This window comes from Lepisosteus platostomus, chromosome 8 (assembly GCF_059453375.1).
Source record: "Lepisosteus platostomus isolate fLepPlt1 chromosome 8, fLepPlt1.hap1, whole genome shotgun sequence".
Taxonomy (NCBI): Eukaryota; Metazoa; Chordata; class Actinopteri; order Semionotiformes; family Lepisosteidae; genus Lepisosteus; species Lepisosteus platostomus.
Window position 1 is genome coordinate 61141936 of NC_142618.1, and position 16120 is coordinate 61158055.

The 16120-nt window shown below is 38.0% G+C and overlaps 1 protein-coding gene across 8 annotated transcripts in view; it reads left to right on the plus strand.

Annotated features, from left to right (window-relative positions):
• tpk1 (thiamin pyrophosphokinase 1) overlaps window positions 1-16120 on the plus strand; it is a 117631-nt gene that overhangs the window by 91149 nt on the left and 10362 nt on the right. For all 8 annotated transcript variants that reach the window (XM_088644181.1, XM_088644189.1, XM_088644187.1 and 5 more), the window contains one exon: window positions 5503-5614. In XM_088644181.1, the coding sequence (XP_088500307.1) occupies window positions 5503-5614 (112 nt within the window). The remainder of the gene's footprint in view (window positions 1-5502; window positions 5615-16120) is intronic.

Genomic DNA, 16120 nt, shown 5'->3' on the forward strand with positions numbered 1-16120 from the left:
AATTCTGCCATGTAAATCCAGCAAAAACAAATGACATTAAAATGCAGAAACATTTTTTAACATTCTTTATAAATACAGTTTTAGATAATTAAGTACATAATTAGAGAGAAAAATGCTATTTTAGGAAGAGTCCTCACAAACGTCCTCAAAGTCTGTACATTCACTACAAAGTACTGCTAAATCTGAGACGTTCGACAAGTTATAGAATTTTAAATTTTTTAACCATAAAATAATCTGCAGACTGATACTAGAAAACATGGTTTAGTTCTCTTTTCCTGAAAGATAACATCCACTTCTAAAATGCAAATGCAATAGAAAAAATAAACAAATACATACGTAAATAATCTGGGATTATTCAAGATAATTCATTTTGCGTGACAGGTGACATGATATATACAAAACAATCTCTTGATGGAATCTGTGTGGCAGAGAAAGCAGGAAAGGTGTTAAAATAAATAATGACAGCATCAAAAAAAAATTAATTGTCACATGAGGTTAGTTTTATCCTCTGAGGATATAATGAGGACTAAGTGAAGGTCAGATATGTCTAGATTTTTAAACCAGAAAGTCTTAAGTGGGTGTGCTTACTGTTTCTAAACACTGTATACCATCTTCTCTGGAAATAAATTAGATTTTCATTTTAAATGGAGATACAGGGGAAAATAGGGAATGCATCCTAAACACAGCATTCCCAGCTGATGACACGACTCAGAGGTAGAACAGACAAATACTGTACATTAATGCAGGTATGTGAAAAAAAACACAATCTCTCAAGGATCAGCAAAGGTAGAAAGGACCTGTACAATAATGCCCTTCCTACTGGATTAATCGGTAAAACCTATTCAGCAATGTACGAGCATGACGTACGGGCTTTGGGCAGCTGTCTTACCACCTTGAAGCCTGATCTAACCAAGACCTCCGAAAATGAGCAAATACCTCCCTACGGACGCACCCCGATTTCCTTAAAGAGCCGTGCCCATCCTGGGAGAACAGGAGGCATCACCCAGTGTTATCTGGATTCCTAACTGCACTTACAGTACTTCATCCCCTGTCCCTCATGGCACCAGGACAGCAACCCCCTGCTGTTCACTCTTATACGTTGTCACTCACATCACACTGACCAATAATTTCCCTTTCTGATGCTTCAATTTCTATCGTTTGGTGGTGCAATCTGAAAATCTGAAATCCTTTGAGGTCAGTGTCCTGTTGTTCTTTTTTTTTGCTTTGCAAAGTCACATCTAACAGATAAACAGATGGCAATGATATATTGCAGTCCCCCACTAAGAAAAAAAAGTTTCCGCTAGCAAAAAAATATATATTTCAAAGTTTTTGAAGAAAAACCTTCCCTTAAAAGCTTTCTAATAGAAATGCTCTGTCCCCCTGAGCTCTGCCCTAATTTGCAGTTTCCTAGAAACCATATTTGCATTGCAGTGTACAGAAATAGTTTAGCAAGATTGTTTAATATTCACAACATCTTTAGTAATTAAGGTGCGTGGGAGAGGGATGGAAATGTATTGGGTGTTTTTCTCTATGTTTTTCTATTCTTTTAAAGCCATTTTGTTTGACTGCTGAGAAGAGAATGGGAGATTTGCATCAGGAGTGCTGTTTTTAAAATGAAGTGTGCAGTTTGAAGACTAAAAACATGTTTCTATTGCACTAGATACAGGATAGGTGTAAAATCTTAGAGTAACTAGAGAGAAAACAGCCAAAATAAACCATTACCTGGTTAATTAAAGCTGTTTAACTTCCAGCTCTTTTGTTATTTTAAGAGCTAGATGCGTACAATCATTTTTAATTGAAAATTATTTTTTTTAATAACGTGTTTTCTCCAAATCACTGAAGAAGACCAGATGTTTGCCTAATGTAGTTACAGAATGTTATTAAGCTAGGGAAGCAAAGGATATATTACTTTACCCATGCTTACCATACCAATGTTAGAAATAAAAGTCCCTTTTTCAGGGAAAAAATGTCTTCCTCGCTTATTTAAGCCCTGTTGAAATATTACAATGTAACAAGGTTAATATGAACATCTTTTTTTCTCAAAGAGGAAGGAAACCCATGACTCTGAAATGTTTGTTTATAGCCAGAATGCCACATAAAGCCACTGGCATTTAGATCTGGCACTGCCAAAAGGCCATTAAGCATTCCTAAAAATCCCCAATGGATCACAATGTTCATCCCATTTCACTAAACTCGGGCACTGTTTTTGTATCTAATTCCCATTTTGGCAAACATTTCTGTTTGCTTTCATTTGTAGAACATTGTTAGGGTATTAAATAGAGAACAGTACTTGTTGATGAGCTGGAATGAATTGTTTTAATTTCAACATATGCATTAAAAATGGTTCTCTTGGGATCTTGCTTATTTGAAAACCCAGCAGGGACTCAGACATGTTGGGTTACGTTCCAGGGCATTTTCACTCTGAGGAACTAAAGGACTGCTATTTCCTATTTACTTCATTTGATATTAGCTCTTGTATGTAAACAATTTATTTTAAAGGGCCAAACTGAGCTGTATCTCTAGAGACTTAAGAGTTCTGCACCACTAACAAGTACATGCGCAATGATATTTTTCTACATTTAGTTTTTAATTTTCCCCTTTGCCTGTTGCTTAATGTGGTTCAGGCATATACCTTCACACAGAACAGGAAATAAAACATGAAGGTTTTATTTGAACAAAACAGAGAGCGCCGCCCCCCCTTTAAATGCAGAGATACAACAGAAATACAAAATGAGAACGTGTTCAGCTGCAACGAAGAAATGAAAAATGGCGAGAGACTTGCGACAGATGCTTTAGGACTAGACTAAATTAGTATGATAATTTAGTCCCACTACAATGAGGCAAGAACTATCAGATAGTCCCTCACGTCTGTATTGAAAGCTTCAGCTACTGGCTGCTGCCCCTCAACACTCCTGATACCGGGTTCTAAATTTAATCAGCAGATGCTTCATACAAGAGGTGGCCACTTCTGGTCCAGGAGGCTGGCATTTCCTGCAGGTATTCTAGGTCTCTTTAAAGCTCCCCCTGAAGAGCTGGGAAGAAACGCCACCTTGTTCCAGTTAAGCCAATAACGGGCTGATGCTGCTCAGTTAGAACTGGGCTGGATCATAACCCAGCCAACACGCCGCTCCTCCTGTCCTGAATTACACACCCCTGCTTCAGACTAAACAGTCTGAAACAGTAGAAGAAATTTTTGATTCGTGTTTTGAAATAAAACGTTACTAACACCAGTAGCAAACACTGATTTTTATTCTCGATATTTAGACCACGTAGCAGATATTTGAGTTGTACCAAGGTATTGAACAGGTGTGTTTGAACAGGATCTCATAATTTTATCCCGTATAAAAGATCGTTTTTTTTATCATGAAGAGGCCGGAATCTTTACACTCCTGTCTCGTCACCAGAGATCTGTTCTTCACATAAGAACAGAAAAACATAATTGTTGTCCTTTGTTTGGATTATCTATTGGAGAATAGTTTTTAATTAATTTCGCATTCTTCCATGCTTATATGTGAAAAGGGAGGCACAGGCTGGGTAAAGGGAGATGCCACTATGTGTGTGTATTTTTTTAGTTTTTCTTATGGGGAAGGGTATTCAGATATGCCAGCTGACATCGCAAAACACACACAGTTTGAACTTTTCGGTGTGTTGTGGTCTTAACATATTGTCTTGGCTGTATAATCTACAATATTTTTAGAGCAGAGGTATGGTGGTGGAATGTGGCTCATACTTTGCTGGACCTTCTCATATCCATTGCCTTGGTCTTTAAGCTCACCTTGAACAAGAGGTTAAACGTTCCCATCAGGATCAGTAATAAACTGTTCAACTTTGTCATCTTTAGTAGTACTACTCACATTAGTTTCTTCAGTTTCTCTTTTGTAGATTGCTAATTTTACACTTGAGAGCCTTGAGCTTCTCACACATTTTTGTCAAATAATGTGTTTATTGAGTAGCTGGAAAATAAATGTCAGTAACAGCCCTGGGGGAAACTGGTGATAATTGTCTAAGAAAGTGATAATGGATCAGCACATGAACTGTACAAAGATTCTCAACAGCCTTGAATTCATTCGGATCCTTGTCATCAATACAAAAGCCCACTGTGGTTGCATCAGTGTTAAAAAAGCTGAAATACCTGATTTTCAGAAGAAGATACAGAATGCAAAAAAATTAAATGAGCCAACCCTGAATCTTTTATTACTTATTTCTTCTAACTGTAAAATATGTATTCGGTACAGTACACACCTGGAGTATCATCAATGTATTCTTCTGATGCTGCAGACCATGAGGTTTTCCAATTGTTTTTTATGTGAAAGATTTCAGCAATGTACCCCTCTTCAATTTAGTCTCAATACAGAAGTTTTTCTTTTTTCAGTTTTTGTTTTCAGTTACTAAGAGACATTGTGGAAGTGATAAAATTGGCATTCAATATTGGATATGGCAAACAAAAGAATTAAAAAATAAATTAGTCCTTTTAATTAAGATTGAGGCATTTAAAATGGATTTGGATTCAAAATTAGATCTATGCTGGATTACGTTGTCATACTGTGTGTGTGTGTGTGTGTTTTCATCAATTTGACTTCCAACACCCCCTTAAAACGCTTTTAAAAATGTATTTTTTTTTTCAGTAGATTTGTGATGTTTTTAGTGTTCATAACAAGTGCACAGATGTGACATTAATTTATTGAAAAACTAATTACTTAGTTACATTCCTGGTGCACTTCTCATCCCAAAGGTCTTGATTAAGTATGGAAAATGTATTGTCACAGATGTATTCTTTGAATCGATTAATAAGCTTCAATCTTCATAGCACCTTTTATCACTCCTGTGCCGTCCAAAGTTAAACAAAGTGAAACAGCCACTGGGGGGAGTACACTGTCAGCAGCCTGTGCTGGCACTTTGTTCAGACCTGAAACTCTGCAGAGGAAGGGAGAGCTGATATACCACATCGACCGATTTCATCACAGCGTGCGAGGGAGAGGCTGGGATACAGACAAGCCAGGTTTTATTTATAGACAGAAGTTTCAAAAAAATCTAATTAACATTTTTTACCTTTGATGTTTAATACATATTGTAGACACAATGCCCTTAAGAATTTTGATACGGTAACTACAGCCAGTCACTTTTTGTCTTGCACGCGGTGATCTTTTGATCTGCAGATCTCGAACAATGACACTTGTGCTGTGAGGCCCCTGCGTAATGATAGCAATCACCAGCACCATTGGCAATCAGCAGTTCGTCTCTTTTTTATTAAAAAAATGCAGGCCATTGATTGAGAAGATGATAATTCATCCAAACCTTGCTGTTTATCGATTGGGCCTCCTGTTCTTTAAAGCAAAGCCAGAAGACCACAGCTCTCAGATCACAGATTGAGTTGAAGCTGTATCAACATTGTGCACAGGGACTGGTAGGGGTTGGTGGAAAGCTCTTTTTCTGGGTTTGACAGCATTATCACACAGAAGCTTCTCTGGGGGCGGGCTAGTAACGCCTGTGCTTGCCTTGCAGGGCAAGAAGCACATTCTGAACGTGAACACAGGGCTGGAAGGAGACTGGTGCAGCCTGGTGCCTGTGGGGGGCCCATGCATGACTGTGACTACGGGCCTGAAGTGGAACCTCAGTAAGTCAGACTCCCTTGTCTCTCTCGGCAACAATTACTTTCCTACCTGAGGCGTGACGCTTTGTTTCTTTCAATCCCAGGCCGATTTTGTTTCTGACCTAGATAAGTCACGGTGAAATATGCCTTATTTACAGGGGCCTCCTGCTGCTAAACACTAGGAATGCAATACTTTTTATCCTCTACGTGGCTCTGTGAAATGTGTTTAGGGCTTGTCCGCTGTATCCTGCCACTTGGAGTGAATTTTTCCTTTTCTCTTTCTGAACCCCTGAACAAGATGGATGGGAGACAGATTCTGTCCGTGCCCGTGGGTTTCTGAAACCTTCACTCGTGAAAAAATACCATATCTGGATGTGCTCCTTGTGTCAAAAATGTAGTCACCACATTTGCAGAAATCATGGCAGTGAAAGGGCGTCCCCTAGCGCAGAGTCTCGAGCGAAGCAGGTGTCCAAGGCCTGAGCACAATACCTTAAATGAAAAAGAAACACAGCGACATTTTTCAGCTTTGGTGGCCTTCGTGACCTGGGCAGGACATGGTGAAAATAAAGAAAACGAGTCACCACAGGCACAGACAGGAAGAAGCTCACTCTCTGGCCGTCAGTGAGATGAAAAGGCTTGTGGGATGGCGTGCTGATGAGTGACGTTGACAGTTTTGTGCAGGGATGTCACCTTCTGGTGTGAGGGGAGCTGCCTTCAGCTGCGCTGTGACGTCCCACACTGCGCACAGTGCTCAGCAAGGTTCAGGTGACTCATGACTTCATGATGGTGACACAACAGGGCATCTGTTTGCCTTACAGAGGTGGAGGTGGAGATAGCAATTATACTGTTGGGTATCCAATAAGCTTCTGTAAACCAGGCTGATGCTTTAGTCCTACTGCCCTGGCAGGCCTTCCAAATGCACCATTTGGTTTACACGGATGCAACTAGAAATCTTGGTCTTCCTTATGTCTTTCAGTACGTCTAAGCCATCCTATTTTTGAGCTGTAACTTAGTGTGAGGGAGCTTTGGTGGTTTCTGTTGTAACAGAATTGAACTGTGTGATTCCAGATCATTATGAATTTAGTTTACTGCAGCGCGGTGTGATGGGAACAGCACTGTACTTTTCCAATTGATCTCATAAACAGTTTTTTTCCCAGAATACGGGTGCAATTAAAAGCATTTAACATGTGTGTGCTCAGTAAAATAGTTATATGTCAGCATTTCCAAAATGAGTCCTTAAGCATTTTCATCCTTTTGAAGTATTTAGGCTACCGTCATATTCATGGCGCAGGCTTTACATGTTCAGAGTTGACATGTTCAGCTTTCGGAGGTGTTAGAAAGAGCAGAAATGTTCAAGAAGCGGTTTTCTTTCATCCTATTACATGTTCTGTCACAAAGAATAATGTCCTTCCACCTCTGAAAGGCATTGCAGAAGTAAGGATTCATTGAAAACCGCATGAATGTAGACTATTCTAGGAGCTGCCCCAGATTCCTGGTCTTTTCTTAAATCCTGTGAATCTCTGAAAGGAACTTTGTTGTTGACAGACAGTCTTCTCCAACAATCGTGTTTTTTTTTTCTTAATTGTGCTTTTTAACCTACAGGAGGGTGTGTGGTGCCCTCGTGCTCTTAGCTGTAGTGGCCGAGTATCCCTCATTCATCCTGGCAGATTCTCAAGCTCTAGAGAGCCACCACCGGTCTGACCATCGGTCTGTAAAGAGCTCTTGGGTTCCTTTCTAGCGCTTATAGAAAGGCAAATGAATTAATCAATCCACTTGCGCTGTACATTTCTTTTTATATCACAAAAAATATTCCATATACTGATTTGTATTCAGAGGGTCACATTTTTCATTAGTTTCTCATTTTCTCATTGATACTACTGTACATTCAAACTGTAGAATTTCCCATCTGCCTAATATAGTTTGGACCTGGTTGCTTTTTTGCCTTTTTTAAATATCTAGAAAAGGTTTGTTCCCTTTCCTTTTCTGAAAAGGTGGTTATAGGTTCTGTGCATCTTTCTCCAGATTCCATTGCAACCTGATGTGCTTTGGCCCCCTTACAATTATTCAATGTGACCTTCTGAATAAAATGTCATTTTCAATTCAAAACGTACAATGTCACAAGAGATTTGTTTAAGACCTGTGCACAATAAGTAGGATTATGTAATACTCCTCTGTTTCCTACAGTAGAAAGATTGAGCCCTACCCACTGTGGCCTGTACTGCCAATTAAATCCTCACAGCTTGTGGGTTCAGTGTGGTAAGGAAAGCATTATTCACATGGCAAGCGAAGCGCAAAGTGAGGTTTTGTAGGATCAAAACTGACACTGTGTGTTCTTTTTTCTCTGTCTGTCTTCCTTGACAAATCCTGTTAAATGTAAAGTTGTTTTAAGAGGGATGGGTGGTCAACTTTTTAAGAGCAACAGTGTTGAAAAGAAATCAGGTCACATTTCTTTCATCACTTCATTGCTAATGTTCCAGCCAATACAATAGACAAGTAATGCTCCCACACTAAGAAAGCGTAACAAGCCTCTAGATGTGCCCATCTTAATTAGCATCAGTACTGTAAGCAACATTACAGTTGTCTGGCCTTTCACGTCTCACCTGACAATCAAGGATAGTGAAGTCTTTTGGCCAGATTTTGCAAGATGGTTTTTGTTAAACAATATTCAGTACTTTCTTCTCACAAATGACACTATTTGTGAGAAGTCAAAGGCCAGAAACATGTAACGGTACTGAATGGTCTAGCCTCCATTAAGAAGAACCCACACACCCATCATCACTGTATTTTCAGAATCTGGATGTTCCTCTTTAGTGTGCATTAATTCAGGCTCTCCTCTTTTCCATAACACAGCTCTAGATGAACTGCATTAATGCTACATGGCTTCACATGAATTGCTGATTACTCAGAAGTGTCCGAGTGAGTTTGAGAGTGCAGTGTTACGTGCAAAGTTGCGAAACTGAGAAAAAGTCTGAAATTGCAACACTAAAAAAGACATGTTTTAATCAATGTAAATAATGTTAATCCTTGATTTAGGATACAAGCAGTTTATGTTTCAGTCTTTGTTAATAAAAGACATTAATTTGCTTTGCAAAGCACAGGCATGTACGGTACATAAGAAGAGTTTTATACTCATATCATACATAATCATAGAGTGTTTATTAAATTCAGAAATGGTTAAATTCCATGTGCATTCTATGGCACCTCTTGTCTAAATGGGTTGAAATTATTTCCACAGGTATAACTTTATATATATATGTGTGTGATGTATCTGTTTACAAATTAAAATATATCAATATTAACTATTGACAATTCTCCCACAAAGATGTAACTTCAGGAACTTCATAAAGATAGACAGTGACAATATTGCACTTTTTGATGTTCCAGATCCTGTCAAATCATCCTGTAGGATTTCTGTGTAGTTTTTCAGCTTCTAGTGATACTCATGAGCATGAGTGGGATCATGTTTGCACTTACAGAAATTGAATTGTATTTACAGGAAGAAAAAATGTCCCTTCTGTAACATCTTCTTTCTATAATTTTAGAACTTCAGTTTTGGGCTGCGTGGGGTATTCTTTAGTCAAGCCTACTGTGAAAATGATTATGTCCTTCAGAGAAGAGTCCTGATTTTTAAATGGTGTTGTGTCTAGCTAACACTGTGCTCTACAACTCAGGAAAGCCAGACGATTGTCAGATGTTTTTTAATCACTGTAGAGATGCCTGCTATATGCATTGAACTTCCCGTTAATTCACTTTCCCTTGTTTGGAAGGAGTACCAGCAGTAGAAGATCATTGTCACAGCAATCAGGTCTTTCAAAGGGATTGTGTAATGTACGGATTTTTAAGAATTCCCATGTTATTAGCTTAACTAATGTTGTATTTCAATTTTCCATCACATAATCTTCTTTTACTAATTTCATGTTTTCAAAGGAAAAACTTCAGCTCCTGATCTGGTGTAACTGGAAACTGCACATCTTTATGAAGCCCAGGGGCCACTGATCAAAAAAACTGCCATATACCTTAAGCAAATGATATGAGGCAGTGGAGTTTAGCCTATTCTTTCAACCTGAATCACACAAACTAAAGCTGTCAAAGCTGACCTGTCTTCTCTGAAGAAACTGCTTAATGAGACCCTCAGATAAGTTATTTCATTAAAATCGTCTCATTAAAATTGCAGCAGCTCTCCTCTTTAACAGTGCTGTTTAGTTTCCTCAAATTCTTACTAATACGTTATCAGAGTACCCACACATGTCCAACACTTCTGACCACTCTTCGTTCTCTGAAAGTAGCTTGTGTGCAGATTGTGACCTGCATGTTTTATCAGCGCTGCAGATCCGTAGCTTGGAGAAATGTTAGCACACCATTGTCATCAAATTCTTAAACTATAAGAGATATTCAGACTCACGAAAAGTATCAAAGAAGCTATATAAGGAAATCAACAAGCAATATAATATATTAAAAAAGGCACATTACAGATTTTTTTCCTGTTTTCACAGAATGAAATGTTTGCTCTTGTGGTTTAGAAAGGGATTTGCTTATTCAAGTATAAAATCAGACACAGTGTTGATAAGGCCTGAATTGGACTTTCTGTTTAAGTTACCTATGTTACAGCTAAAGGAAAGCAGACAGACATAAATTTATAACTTATCATCTGCATACTTTATTATTTGCTGACATTGTGTGAGTGAAGGTGAGAGGTCACGATCTGCTGGATTTTGTTATTGTTTTGGAGTAAGTGAAAGGACATCTGTTTCAAGCTCCCATCAGAGCAATGAGGATCTTCTTCCTTTCCCCTCAATGTCAAGTTCTTATTTTCAAACTTTGTCCCTACTTTTTTATTAATTTTTTTATGAATTGATTCTCAGGGTAATTGTACAGTAGATAGGTTTGTAAACGCCTTTGCTTCAGTCTGTTTTTGAACTTGGAACCTCTCAGGAAACAGGTGTAGAAGCCCACAAATTACAACTTGCAAGCCCAGTACTTACATGAAGTGAGTGCGAACCGTAAAGCAGACTTGCTTACTTAATTTCTTGTGCTGGAGAAAATCCCTTTGATAAAATATGAACTCTGCTGCATGAAAATACCTTTTTTGGTTTTGAATGTTTATTTCTAGTTTTACGTAAGTAAAGGTCTATTCCTTTTTGTATCGCTCATACCGTTTCATAATCAACCTAACCATGCAAATTGGGTGCAGTGCTGACTTACTGATGGAAGCAGTGCTTACAGGTGCATTTTTTTTCAGAGCAAGGAAAGGAATGATACAAATGAGAAATTATAGAATTAATGCTTCTTGTAATGCAAATTAAAATTGTCTTGAAGCTTTAGGAATTAACTGTCTATAAACCATGGAAAATATGCATTATATGTTGTAATGCGAATAGAGTGTAGTTCATAATATTTCTGTGTGTACCCCAAAACTCCACTAAAAGCAGAAGTGAGGCATTTAACTGAGTAGCTTCAACTGTGACCTAAAAGTCTGTCCATTCTATTTATCTGACGTCAAGCATTAAGGTTTGAAAATGGCTACAGTATATAACTGTAGCAGACTGGTATAAGAATAGGCTGCAGTTACAGTCAATCTGTCTCTAGAGGCCACTAAAAGGCCTCTTATTTTTGTTAAATAGCCACACTGGGTGTCAAATATTTAATTATTAGATCATTAGGGATAGTGTATGGACAGAAATGCACATTCTCACATGGGTTTGATTAGTGGTTAGTCAGGTATTAAAAAGACATGCAGAGACTTGAGTGAGTTTTTGTTCTTTAACATTTTTCAGTGATCGCACTGGCTGTGCAGTGAAACAAAGCTATAATTTTCTATCTTTCATATAGACACGTACAGACTGTGAACACTATATCTTGTTCAGTGCTGTGCTTCTGAAGTCCTCCCATCAAGCTGTCTTGGTCTTGCTTAAATCAAAAGTTCATAGCGAAATTCTGATTCTGATACTTACATTTCATTGTTTGAATGGCATGCTTGAGATTTGCAGTTGACAGGTGTTTTGAGTGTTTTGAGGTTTTTATTTAATAGATGCCTTTATCTAGAAGGGTGGTGGCTTTCAGTGTCACTAGTTTTGCCTGCAGGCCATTTCTTTCATTTTTCATTCAGGCTTAATTTGTTTTCATTGTGGTGCATTTTAACAACACATCAAAATCCACTTGATAAGAGTGAAGCTGAGAACAAACTGTTGGGTTTGTGATCTTGCCGTTGATTGTCAGCAGAAATCTGTGGAAATGCCTAGCAAGAGTGTTTTCTGTGCAATATTCCCTGTTTTCGGATAGCTTATACTTGGGTATTTTCTAAGTAGAGCTGTAAATAAGCCCAAATATACAGCACACAAATTACCGTTCGTGGGGGCAGCAGTTTTGAATTGTTTTCATTTTCATCTTTTGTTTTATTAGACAGTGAAAAGAAATGTGCTGCACTCCTCTTGGCTACAGAAACCAATAAAATATTTAATGCTTTGAAATGTTGAAAGGAAAATAAAAAACCAAGCTCAATCTCGAGAAATAAACACTGGCAAAAGTGATGATAAGGCACTCCAGAAAAAAAAATTGTAGTCCTTATTAAAAGGTCATACCTAAGTTTATGGAAATATTTTAATAATAGAGAGGATATTCAGAGCTAAGTTGTACTTAGAATTTGGTTTGACAAACTTTTTATCACACCTAGGTAATGGAGATTAAAAACTGGGAAACAAATAGTGTTTATATAATTGCATGCTGACAGTGAAACAACAAAGTTATTGACTAATTCATTGTTATTTAATGATTATTGTTTTCCAAGTGCACATTGTTGTTGCACACTTGCCTGGGACTAATATCCTTGGTGCTACAGAGCCCCCACAAACAGCCCAAGAAACCCCTGGAAAAGCTCATCTAGCTTGTGATCATCTGTCCTCATTCCTCATTCATCATCCGTTTTGCAGTCACAGGTTAAAATGCTCATATACTTTGTTGTGCTTAATTTACACTTCAATACTGTCATTGTCTGCAATAATTCACATTTTCTGTTACTTTGCACGGGTTGGGGGTCTTGCCAAGAGAAATCCTTTAAAAGTGGACCCCTCAGCTGGATAACTCAGCTCGAAATCCTAGGTTTTTATTACTTGAGATCCCACTTTAAGCAGCGTTGTAGGGAATATCCCATTCTCATGTCCTAATTGATCTCTTTTCAGATTTTAATTTTTCTAATGCTAAAACATAAAAGTCAGTAAACATCAAGTCTGTTTTTTTTTCTTCTCTATCTCCAAGTGCAGAAACATGCATTTGCATCAGTTATTGTTGTGCTCATCTTAATAGCCCTGCTGTGTACCTTGACTGTGGACATAATTAAGCTTGTGTATTGTTCAGAGGCTACCCAACACAGCTATAAAATGTAATTTGTAGGCAAAATTAAGGGCAAAAAATGCTTGTGGCTTTGATAATCCCATTACAATAATCTTTTTACCGATTCTAGCTGTAAAAACATCTTGTTGACCTTAAAAGTCTAATTACTGCACTGAAAAAAAAACATTTCTAATACAGTACCTGCATGTTCCTATATTCTGCATCTCATTCTTAATTCATTATTCTGGGGTGCATTTTTGAATGATTTATTAATATGCAATCCATCGGTCTCACACATTACAGTCAAGTAATCATGCTGCAGAGACGCTCCAATAACACTGCCAATGTACCACTTGCACAGACTCTGTCAGCGAACGGCATTGCCGGAGTTCCTTCACTAGTACTTACCTGGAAACTGAGCACACACAAGTGTTGAGCTGCTCAAGGCTGACACATTCAGAAAACTTGAGACCTCTGCACTGTTTCGCCTCGGTTGAACCCACATCGAAACTCACTTGTGAATGATTACACTTAAATTTTTCATAGTGGTAGCAAAGAAACCTTTTAGGCCATTACAGTATTGTTTATTATTTAGTTCCAAGGCCTCGCCATTCACCTCAAAATGGTGAATCATTTTGCAACGAGCTAGATGCTTGCTACCATCTAACTGAGAAATGCTGTGTCTACCTCCTTTTTGCATTCTGTTCTTCTTGAGCCAGAGATGCTATTTAAACAAGATTGCATTTTGGATTCCCAAGTAATTTTTTCTCTATTATAGCCAGCTATAAAGGCCTGAAGAAAGAAGGAAGGAAAATGTGTTTAATTTAAAAGCAGTTGGCAACATTTAAAATGAGGATTGCATTTCTTCTGAATGAATAAAATATCTGTAAGCAAGTGCAAGAAGTTGAAAAACAGAATCTTTTGAGAATTTAAATAATGATCCTCTCTTAGTAACCTACCATCACTAAGCTTTTTACATCACCGAGATTTACGTGTGTTTCTTTAAACATACTCTCTATATTATAACCATATCTTACAAGGAACACCTTTCATGTTAATGGTGTGTGTTAAGAGCATGCAGTCACTATGCAGTCACTATGCATTATGGGAACAAATATTAATTAGCTCTGGCCATTTCACAGTGCTGATAAGTTCGGTGCCAACAGCCGAGACTGCAGTTCCACCCTTTGTGTGTGTAAAATCAAAGTGTGCAGCCAGGCAGCTGTTATTGTTTACATTTTCCTTTAACACATATTCTGCCAGATGTGTTTTAATCTCTTCTTGTATTTTACATTTGGGCAATTAGTTCAGAATAGCGAATCCTGCTTTAGTCTCTTGACTAGAATATTAAACAGATATGAGTGGAAAAGAAAATAGGGGTAATGTGAATTTTATTTAAAAGATAATAGTTTTCCCAAACAATGCTGGTAAGGTTTCTTGACTTTTGATGTATTATAGCAGAAATCAACACCGATCAACCTTTAAACAAGCAAATACCATAATCTGCCCTTTCTGATTCTGTGAGTTAAAGGAAGTGGCCTGCATGTCCAAGGCTTAGACACAAATACAAGGTCCTGTTGAGATGATACAGGCAGTTTATCCACGGCTTTAAAAAAGCAGCCACAACAGGTTAGTAACAAGAGAGGTGGCTTGAATAACTTGTCATTGAGCACCATCTAAGTGTATGCTAAATGCATTGCATCCAAGTCGGCAGCTACAAATCTACAGCAGGAAAGGGCAGGAAAACAGGATGACTTTAATTTTGATTCCATCTGACAGCAAGTTCTCCAGAACATAACTGTAATATACGATACGAAGAAGAAATGTAACATTACCTACAGTCATCTCTATCAATGTAGAGGAACAAATCCCCAAAATAAACACCCTTTATAAAGAGTTTTAGATACGGTGTATAATCTTGTATCCCCTTTGGCTGTAAGAAGAAATAGTCTTTGTGTTTTGGGCGGCTCACAGGGCGCTCTTGTTTTCCCCCACTTTCTACAAACCGGTCTGTGGGGCTCCTCTGAATGCCCCTGGGTGCCAGTCAGAGTTCCCCTGCAGTGGAAGGCGCTTGGCATGGTATCCCAGTCCCTCCTTGTGCCCTGTGAGCCAGGTGAGACTCAGGCCACTTCCAGTACGGACAAGTGAGAGGTGGAGGTGACAAAGAAAACAGAACAAGACACTTTTAAAAAGCACGATGTACATTTCAATGTAAGGTATGCATTGTGTTGAAATTGACATCCAGAGCAGACATATTTGGTACAGGATAGCAACAAAATGAACGTGTTTTTATAAAACGAGGACACCAGAGCAAATGGCAGACATTCGGGAGCAATTATTAAAAATAAACTGTGAAACAACAGCTAAAACAAGCCATCTTGTGAAGATAACGCCAGAGTATGACACAAGTGGTTTTATTAAAGAAGCACTGCAGGATGTTTGTGTGAAGATCCCTGGAAGATGAATGGTTTTTGTAATGGAGATTGTGGAATCAATATTAATTTTATCTAAATAATACAAAGCTGAGCCTAGCTTTTTTTTACCAGATAAACCCCTTGTCAGAACAGCAGAAAGCCACAATCTTTCAAAGCATAATTCTTTATAACACAAGAAAGGGCAAATGATCATTTTAATCATCGCCTTATGGTGTCACAAAATTTGTACCACCCTCGCAAACATGATTTAAGACTTATAATACAGTTTTCAAGATTATATGGAATCATTTGGTACAAAGTCTACAGGGAAAGCAAAATTTAAATGCCGCTGTTTCACATATATTGGTATTCTGTTTCTCTTTCATGTTGATTTTGAGATGGTTTAATGAGAATCAAACAAAGGAATCAAGCTGGAAAAAGCTTTCCTGCCGTCAATGAAAGAAAGTGCTGTGGAGCATCCGACTCAGTTAAAATCAGTCCTTATGGGTGAGTTTCTTCATCCTGACATGAATCCAGAGGGTTAGATCACCAGTGAAGTAATAAATCCTGCTGTTAAATTTATTTGTACTATATTATAACCATTGTTGTTTCATGGCAAGTCTACATTTTGCATCTCTTAAATTAACGTTACATCCATATGCAACTGCATCCTAACAGAATGTGAAAGGCAGCGTCTATTTGTGTTTAGAAATTAATTGATGATAAGATTTATGTGATGACAGTATAAATTATAGCAACACTAAAAACATATTTTGGTTCCTCCGCATTT